The following is a 9,578-nucleotide window of genomic DNA, read 5'->3' as shown; positions in this document are numbered from 1 at the left end:
GTACCCGCGGGCGATTCTGGCTTCACAACAGTGCAACAGCTCATTAGTGGGGGACATTCTGTCCAATCATTGCTCAATCGTCACATACAGTATTGTCCATATGACTTGCTGTGTCAGGAGCTGAGACGCCGTTGATTCAATCATAACATGAGCGTGTCAATGGCCAGCTACAAGGGTGCGGGCGCCTGGCCTCCCGCCGACGGCTGTGCGGATGGGGGCAATGTAGAGATGATAGTGACGGGGTACTGTAAAGTATAACAGAAGATGAGAAGAGGAAGGAAATGAAGGCGGGCGACGCGGGGTCTCGGAGTCGTTGGTGAGAAAGTGACCAAGAGCCAGAATCCACCTTGCCAGACCGCGTCCGCTTCGAGATGCATTTCAAGAACTCTACTTTTAGGTACATGCACACCAACAGCGATGCTGTCCTGGCGCGGCGGGCAAACGGACGAAATCGGCATCCAGTTCCGCGTTGCTCCAAATATCGCTGTTGGTTCTCAATGTGAGGAAGGTTGTGGACGTGTTGCTGCAGGTTGGTTGACGGCTTATGCACGACAGCTCCACATGCGTCCGGGGTAGAACAGCCACAATAGGACGAAGGGGTGGGATGTTGCTTCCAACTGTTCCCTGGCCGGCATGGGTGGTGTGAGTCATGCGGCCTTGCAGATGCAGACCGTAGCTCCGCCACATTCTACTCCTCTACAGTAGTGGACGAGTGTACAGTACTAGGGGGCCGTAAAGTTCGCAACTTTACGGCCCCTACCCGTGCCACGCCCCACTTAATCTCGCGTTCGTTCCTCACCAGCTCCATAAGCTGGTGCAGGGATTGCGCGAGAGACTCGACGCTCCTCGACGTTCTACTATAGTTCTTCATATTTCTTTACTCTGGGGTAGGTGTGGCTCTTGATTGCCATCATGGCAGAGCCTGAAATGGCGCCTCCGGCCGACGTGGGGCGGGGCTGGATCCAACAGCCCGTCGCCATTGACGCGTCCGACGCGAGGATGACGCCCAGCGCACGAGTGCAGGATACGTTACGAACGCTGGAAAATGCGACCGCGAGCTCCCAAGCGTGTCTCGACCCGAACGACGCGAGTCATATCGGTGGGCAACGAAAGCGAAAGAGGCGACGAGGTGAAGTCACGCAGCAATGCGGAGACCGCCAAATCGATGATGCAGAGGGTTCTAGAGATGCTGGCGAAGATGGGAAGTGAGATGGTGGAGCTGAAACATCGAGTATCCGAGCAAAGCGACACGATCAGGAAGCTGAGCGCCACGGTTTACAAGCAAAGCACTATCATTCAGGGACAGGAAGATCTGATCCGAGGCTTGGAAGCCCAGGTCCAGGAATCCAAGGAAGAGTTTCGACGTAAGAGCGAAGAGCACGACAAGGAAATGAAACAGGAGCACCGGGATCTTAAGAGAGAATTGGTTGGAGTGAAAGAGCAGCTACACCAGCTGATGCAAAAGCTGGATGTATCGGGCGAGGTGACTTTGCCAAGCGGCCCTCGAACAACGTTTGCGGACGTCGCGCGCGCCCTGCCAAACCGCCCGCCCTCCAGTACACGCAGCATACCTGGTCCAACCAAACAGCAGACAACCAACGAGTCTGTCCATTGTACCATTGACACGTCTCGTGTAAGTGAGTCGAACAGGAACAAAGCGCAAATCGGGCAGATACGACAGGCCATCGAGGTTGAGATGAGAGCGAAGAACGGACATGAGACCTGGAGGTGCGCAGCAGTTGTGAGAGAATCCCGGAACGCTGACCGAGTCAAGATCGTCTGCAGAGACGAAGCCGAGCTTCAGCTGGTCAAAGAGGCGGCGCAGAAGACAGCCGTGGAGGGAGCGCGAGTCATGAGAGACCAGCTGTATCCGGTCCGGGTCGACAACGCCAACCGGACAGCTATCCTCGACACGGAGGGCAATGTCCTGCCCGGAGCGATCGAAGCCTTGAGTGCGGAAAACAGAGTGACCATTGGCAAGATTTCCTGGCTGAGCAAACGAGAGTCTGGTAAAGCCTACGGATCCATGGTAGTATACGTCACCAAGAAAAGCGATGCAGAAAGGCTTCTGGACGGTTACTACTTTGACCTAGCGGGAGAGTCGGCCACCACTTATACGTTCGAGCCAAGAACGGGACCGATCCAATGCTTCAATTGCCAGGAGATCGGTCACAAAGCATATTCATGCAAGAAGCAGCGGACATGCGGCAAGTGCGCAAACGCTGGGCATCACCACCGAGTGCACAGCGATTGAGCCAAATGCGTCCCGTGCGGCGGACCGCATGAGTCGTTTAGCTGGAAGTGCAGGATGAGGAACCCGAGCAGCGATGCTTGAGTCCCTCCGCATCCTACAGCTGAATGCACACAAGAGTGATGTGGTGCAGCAGAGTCTGATGAACGACGAAGACCTGAAGGATTTTGTCGCACTGGCTATATCTGAGCCACATGCGCGCAATATCGACGGAAAGGTGGTGACGAGTCCTATGGGACATCGTAACTGGACAAAGATGATTCCGACGTGTGTTCGTGACGCCTCATGGCCGATCCGCAGCATGCTCTGGATCCGAAGTGACCTTGAGGCAGAGCAAGTATCCGTGCCGTCGGCTGACCTTACAGTAGCGATAGTTCGACTCGAGAGGAGGGAGGTGATGGTGGTGTCAGTGTATGTGGAAGGGAAGAACGACGAGGCGCTGGCGAGCGCGATGGAGGTGTTGCGCGACGTGATCGATCGCTTCCGCAATGGAACAGGAAACCGCACAGATATGGTTCTGGCGGGGGACTTCAATCGCCACGATCTCCTCTGGGGCGGAGATGAGGTGTCAGCGAGAAGACAAGGGGAAGGTCAGCCCATCGTTGACCTGATGGACGACGTTGGTCTCTGCAGCCTTCTCCCGAGAGGGACGAAAACGTGGCAGGGCCGGACAAGGAGAGCACCATCGACCTGGTGCTGGCATCGGCAGAACTGGCAGACGAGGTGATATCCTGCGTGATTCACCCGACAGAGCACGGATCAGACCACAGAGCGATCCAGACGACCTTTGACATTCAAGTACCGGAGCGAATGTTTCCGCAGCGCCTGCTGCTCAGGAACGCGCCGTGGGTCGCCATCGCAGCCAGGGTCGAGGACGAGCTTCGACCTCTTCCGTGGAACGTGGGGGTGCAGACGCAGGCGGATCAGCTCATGCGGGTGGTCACCAAGGTGCTGCACGATCTGACACCCGGGCACAGCCGCCGCCTTACGCGAAACGATGGTGGACGAAGGACCTTACACGACTGCGGCGGACATACACGTACTGGCGCAATCAAGCGAGGGCACAGCGACGAGCCGGCCAGTCACGGCCGGATCTGGAGCAACGCGCCAAGGAGGCTGCCAAGGAGTACCACGACAACTTGCGGAGACAGAAAAAGGCCCATTGGGATGACTTCGTCACGGACGAGAGCAACATCTGGAAGGCAGTCAAGTATGTGAAGTCTGGTACGGAGATGACAGATGACAAGGTGCCGCCGTTGAAGAGAGCCGACGGCTCGATCACCGAAGGCAAGGGCGAGCAAGCAGAGGAGCTCCTGAGCACCTTCTTCCCGCCTCTGCCAACGAGGATCGAACCGGAGGGTGAACGTCCGCAAAGAGAAGAGATAGCCATGCCGGACCTCACCTTGCAAGAGATTGGGGATAAGGTGATGGCGGCGAAGCCTTGGAAAGCGCCTGGGGAGGACGGTCTTCCTGCGATGGTTTGGAAGAAGCTCTGGCACGTGGTCAAGGTCCGGTGTGGACGCTTTTCGACTCATCGCTCCGAGAGGGCGTGGTGCCTCATCAATGGCGAACGGCCAAGATCATTCCCTTGAGGAAACCTGGTAAAGGAGATTATACCTTGGCCAAGGCGTGGCGACCGATCTCTCTTCTGTCGACCCTTGGCAAGATTCTGGAAGCAGTCGTAGCAGAACGCATCAGCTACGCAGTTGAGGCCCATGGGCTTTTGCCCGCGAACCACTTCGGCGCTAGGAAACGTAGATCGGCAGACCAAGCACTAGTGCTTCTGCAGGAGCGGATCTACAAGGCGTGGAGAATGGGCAGAGTGCTAAGCCTCATCAGCTTTGACGTTAAAGGGGCATACAATGGAGTTTGCAAAGAGCGGCTGCTTGACAGGATGAGAGCAAGGCATCCCGGACAGATTGGTCGTCTGGATGGACGCATTCTGCTCGGAACGGACCGCGTCGGTGGTTGTCAACGGGCACACATCCGAGCACCAAGCCCTGCCGCAGGCCGGTCTACCACAGGGATCGCCACTGTCGCCAGTGGCTTTTCTTTTCTTCAACGCGGACCTGGTGCAAAGACGGATCAGTAACAACGGTGGGTCCATCGCCTTTGTGGACGATTACTCTGCCTGGGTCACGGGACCAACGGCAGAGTCGAACAGAGATGGTATTCAGTCGATTATCGAGGATGCGCTCGATTGGGAGAAGCGCAGCGGCGCCACGTTTGAAGCGGATAAGACATCCGTCATCCACTTCACACGCATCGCGGAGCGCGACAGCGAATTGCCCTCACCATCAAAGGAAACGATATCAAGCCGAAGAAGAACGTGAAGCTCTTGGGAGTCATCATGGACAAAGCGCTTCGCTTCAAAGAGCACATCGCCAGTGCGGCCGCCAAGGGGCTGGCCGCGGCCATGTGCTTGAAACGACTGAAGATGGCCTCGCCACGGATGGCGAGGCAACTGTTCGTCGCGACCGTGGCGCCAACCATGGACTATGCTTCAAACGTGTGGTCGCACGCGTGCGGGGCGAAAGAAGCGTCGTGGATTGGCAGGGCCCAGCGAATTGGAGCCCAGGCAGTCACGGAGGCTTCCGCACAGTTGCAACGGCAGTGGCCGAGGCCGAGGCCGGAGTGCAATCAGTTCGAGAACGGCACACTCAAGCAGCGACGAAATTCTGGATAAGGATGCGGACGCTCCCGAAGACGCATCCTCTGACATCGTTGAGGCTCAAGCTGAACAGGAGGTATGCTTCGCCAATGCAGAAGCTCGCCTCGGCGATGGGAAGAATAGACACCAAGCGCCTGGAAGTCATCCACGAGTTCGCACTGGCGCCGTGGGAGGACCGAGTGCAGGTAACGGATAAGACAGACCGAGTGGAGGTGGTGAAGCCGGATTACTCGGAGGGCATCACTATCGCGACGTCCAGCTCTCAAAGGAAAGGCAAGGTCGGGTTGGGAGGCGTCGTTCGGGATGCTTCCCGCGACAGCGCAGACGGGGTGCTGGCCAGCTACTCCGCCACTCTCGGCTCCAGTGATGAGCAGAATGCCTACACAGCAGGACTCGAGGCAATCGCCATGGCCCTGAGGTGTGTGCCTCTAGGTCTTCATGACCGAGAGCTCACAGTTGTGACAAGCAACCGCTCTGTCCTGCAAGTCATCGGGCGGCCACGGCAGCAGTCTGGTCAGTGCACGATACGGGCGATATACGGATCTGTTGAGTATCTGGCGAAAAGAGGCTGCAGAGTCAGACTTCGCTGGGTGCCTGCAAAGAATGAGGAGTTCACTCTAGGGCCACTGGCCAAAATGCAAGCGAAAAGAGCGACGCGAGATGAATGCATCGCTGAACCAGCAACGTTTCAGGCAAGAGCAACGACGTTACGACTGCTGCTCAACGAACACACTCGCGTTCGTCAGATCCCAGAAGGGGTTGAAAGCACTCAAAGCGCATCGATAAAGCATTGCCGGGCAAGCACACCCGCAAGATGTACGACGAGCTAACTAGAAAGGAATCTGAAGTGTTGGTACAACTTCGAACTGGCAAATCACGACTGAATGGCTACCTTCGCAAAATCGGGGCAGAGGAATCGGATGAGTGCACCTGCGGACAGTCGGCGGAAACGGTGGAACATTTCCTCTTTCGATGCAGAAGATGGACGGTACAACGAGAAATCATGCTTCGATATGCTCGCGGAAAGATGGGAAACCTGTCTTTCTTCCTAGGAGGCAAGGCAGAGTCAGACGACGACAAGTGGCAGCCCGATATGGGGGCTGTACGGGCGACAATACAGTTCGCATTGGCAACAAAACGCTTCAGTATGGACCGACGAGGGACCATGTACTGATCAAGGGATAATCATACTAACACAACAGCCTTAAACTTGGCAGACCGCGCTTCAGTCGCTGAAGGTAGGACGCTGAACACTTGGAGAAACTGACCTTCAAGTAGGCCTGTCATGTCACAGCGAACGAGGCTGGAAACAGATGAAAAGAAGCGTGGGGCTTCAGGTGCGATGGAACCAGGTACAGTAGGTACGTAGCTTAGCGTAGTACGGTGGGCGATAGGGGGGACTGTTGCAAAACCCCCTGTCCATCTCTTTTTGGTCTAGGCGATTTTCCCCCTAGTCATTTGAGTACTTCGAGTCGGCATTTAAAATGTACTGCGGACTAGCGGCGGACCGCGCGTTGATCTTCTGGGAGTCCAACTGCCAGTCAAAGCAGTAATACTGTAAAGAGGTCAGTAGTCAACCTATCACCGCTGGCACATAAAGCTCACAGTGCAATTCTCGGAGCCCAGACTTGACCAAGTGACTGATTGTTTTCGGGTGGATCTGAGTGAGCGACACGTTTTTTCACCAAACAGTTCTCGTTTGCCATTGTCATGGAATCGGACAGCGACCGGGAGAAAGAACAGCGAAGTCGCCCAGCTTCCTACCCTAGATGCAGTGCTAGAAAACTTGCAAATGCCCACGCTATACAAACGAAAAATGCAAGCCGAATTAATGGCAACGCCGCCGGAATTGCCGAGGTATTTTTACAGCCCAATGGCCACCAGTCGGGGCCGAGTCGAAATCTCGACCTTCTGATTGCAGCCTCTGTTGCATTGTCCCTGCCGTGTTAGCAATGCGCAACGCCCCAAGCCAGCAGCGGCTTACTGCAGTTATTCGCAGCGGATTAGCAGCGGACTAGCACAGTTACCTCCTGCTTGAGTCTTTACTCTCTTCATTCAAGCACAATGGGCCATCCAAACCTCCCCCCAGAGCATCTCTATTGCATCCAAGCCGGAAAGAAACACTATGACCTCTTCACCACCATATATGTCGGCGCGAACTATTGTGGCCGGTGCGGCTTGGCCAACCCTTTTCGATCCCAGCATCTGGCAAGGTCAAATACACCAGCATTCCCAGGCCCACATGACGAGGTGAGCTGAGAAGAGCCCCGAGGAACGAAAGATTATGGCGTTGGAGACCATTGCCGAGGCTGCTCGGCTCTGGGTTGTGAGCGGGATTAAGTCGTCAGATACATTTCCACTACTAACCCCATGCTCAGCAGCTCAATAAGCCGGACGAGGAGGACGATGAAGAGGAAGGCGAGGAGGAGGTGAACAATTGAGCGTTGATGTTGCCCCTGGTGTATTGGCACCTTCTGCTACGTGACAAAATTCAAAGAGATAAACGCTGAGGTACATGGAGCAGTGTACTGCGGGGCAGGATGTCCATGCCGCTAACCTATTTCGACACTTGGGTGACGGATTTTGGGGTTTTGCAACAGTCACCCCTATAGCCTGCCGTAGCGTAGTGGCTCTATGGGGGAACCCTCCGGGCGCAATACAAAAAAAAAAAAAAAGCTGGTGCTGGACACCGCAGTAGCCAGTACACCGCAATAGCCAGATTTTTCACCGTCCAACTTCAATCACCTACACTTCAACCAGATCACAATCCTTTGACTTGCAGAGATGGAAGCACGTATCCAAGAAGCTCTTCGATATATTGAGCATTTTTCTGGTGCGAAGGTGACCACGGTTGCTCGGCAATTCGGCGTACCACGCAATCGATTGCGATGCCGCCTTGAAGGCCGTCGTCCCAAAGCAGGCAGACCAGCCACGAATTTGAAGCTATCGCGACCAGAAGAGGCGGCTTTGTGTCGTTACATCGATCGCCTTGATAATATCAACCTTGCGGTACCCCCAGAGTTCGTCACCGATGCGGCAAATCACATCTTGCATCAGCGATCTGGTCAAGCCGATCTCGTTATTGGTAGCAGGTGGACTTCTCGCTTTCTCAAACGTCACGGCTACTTCAAGAAGCTTCAAAAGAAGCTCCACTCAGAGCGTCAAGCCTCCGAAGACCTCACCCGCGTCAATCAGTATTTCCAGAGCCTCCACAAGGTCATCCAAGAGAAGGGTATACCCTCTGAAGATATCTGGAATATGGACGAGACCGGATTTCGGATCGGAGTTGGCAAAGATCAATTGGTCGTCACTAAACGAAAGAGAGCCCATTATTTTGGTATCCCTGAGAACAGTGTTGAGACATGGACCAAGACATGTTTAGGCAGCACCTACAAGTGGTGAGTCACTGGATAGTGGCACGGACGTGCCGCTATGTATATATGTATGTTGAGAGCTGTCAGACAGAATAGAATAGAAGTAAGTTCAATCGCAACAGGTTATGAGCCCGGTTGCTTTTATTATGCTTCCACTGCACGATTGAACTCGGCATATGAGAACACTTTTTCGTCAAGAATCGACGGTTGACAGCAAAGACCCGGCACTATGGGCAAGAAAGACTACAAAGGAACCATCCTTGATGGAAGAGACTCCTTTGACAGCTGGAAGATGGATCTTGAAGATAACTTGTTGAGTGACGATCTTATGAGCTGCGTCACCGGTAAGGCAACAGCGGAATCGTCAGATTTATCAACGCCAGGAGAGAATGCTGCGGACATTAAAAATGTCTCTCTTGCGAGAATGAAAATACGACAGAGTATTGACCAGATCCACAAGAACTCAGTCAACCATCTCACCGATCCACGAGCAATTTATCAATCCCTCGTTAAGCGATATGCGACATCGAACAAAGCGCGCCTTCGACAGCTGATCCGAATGCTATACGACGTTAGTACGCAGACGAATAGAACTGTGCAGGAGAAGGTCGACGACCTAAAGCGACTTCGAGCTCAGATTAATAGCCAAGACAAGGACATTGTTATCCATGAACAGCTATTGATTTGCTTCTTGCAAATGAGCATGGACGACGCTTTTAACACTACGGTCGAGATCTTGAACGCCTCGACAGAGACGTTGACAATGGAAAAGGTGCAGAGCTCTCTGGAAAGCAAAGAATTGGAGCTCGTCGATACGACAATCAAGGGAGAAACCGCACAATTCGCAGGTCGTGGCCGCAGTGCATGGAACAAAGGGAACAACAGGTCCAAAGCACAGGATGGTGGCGATGATAGCAAGGAGGAGTATCTGAAGAAGGCAGGGGGGTGCTGGTCTTGTGGCGGTATGCATTAATCAGGGCTCCTAATAGTGCAAACGGTTTACACTGATAGTGCACACTGGATCGTCAACGCCTGCCAAAAGCAATTAATATTGAATTTTAACTGGCGGAAATAGGATCTGGCCAATTGGATACTCTCTAGATTTGCTTTTGATCTGAGCTGATGGCTCAGTGTGCACTATCAGTGTAAACCGGTAGTAGTAGTAGGATTTATTTCGCCCGGAGGGAGGTCCCTATAAGGCCTTTACACTGTCTAGAGTACAGTTCAACACGTTTGTTCCTTGACTCCCCAAGCCCCACAGATCATCTTACGCTGCGCCAAC

The 9,578-nt window shown here is 54.1% G+C and overlaps 3 protein-coding genes across 3 annotated transcripts; all 3 read left to right on the top strand.

Annotated features, from left to right (window-relative positions):
- Positions 1 to 1,045: 1,045 nt before the first annotated feature.
- Positions 1,046 to 4,937, top strand: HRG_10212 (reverse transcriptase (RNA-dependent DNA polymerase) domain-containing protein; the record flags this gene model as incomplete). Its single annotated transcript, XM_044868683.1, has 10 exons — positions 1,046 to 1,728; positions 1,786 to 2,246; positions 2,326 to 2,568; positions 2,626 to 2,841; positions 2,916 to 3,251; positions 3,308 to 3,764; positions 3,845 to 4,211; positions 4,276 to 4,468; positions 4,555 to 4,717; positions 4,808 to 4,937. 10 exons carry the CDS (start codon positions 1,046 to 1,048, stop codon positions 4,935 to 4,937), a joined length of 3,249 nt encoding a protein of 1,082 aa, XP_044716038.1.
- A 2,769-nt stretch (positions 4,938 to 7,706) lies between these two features.
- HRG_10211 (tc5 transposase DNA-binding domain-containing protein) lies at positions 7,707 to 8,324 on the top strand (the record flags this gene model as incomplete). Its single annotated transcript, XM_044868682.1, has 1 exon — positions 7,707 to 8,324. One exon carries the CDS (start codon positions 7,707 to 7,709, stop codon positions 8,322 to 8,324), a length of 618 nt encoding a protein of 205 aa, XP_044716037.1.
- Positions 8,325 to 8,525: 201 nt separating this feature from the next.
- Positions 8,526 to 9,269, top strand: HRG_10210 (gag-polypeptide of LTR copia-type domain-containing protein; the record flags this gene model as incomplete). Its single annotated transcript, XM_044868681.1, has 1 exon — positions 8,526 to 9,269. The coding sequence occupies one exon, from the start codon at positions 8,526 to 8,528 to the stop codon at positions 9,267 to 9,269; it is 744 nt and encodes a 247-aa protein (XP_044716036.1).
- Between the last annotated feature and the right edge of the window lie 309 nt (positions 9,270 to 9,578).

Source organism: Hirsutella rhossiliensis (assembly GCF_020360975.1).
Source record: "Hirsutella rhossiliensis strain HR02 chromosome Unknown scaffold00015, whole genome shotgun sequence".
Classification (NCBI taxonomy): domain Eukaryota; kingdom Fungi; phylum Ascomycota; class Sordariomycetes; order Hypocreales; family Ophiocordycipitaceae; genus Hirsutella; species Hirsutella rhossiliensis.
This window is presented reverse-complemented; position numbering and strand designations above follow the sequence as displayed.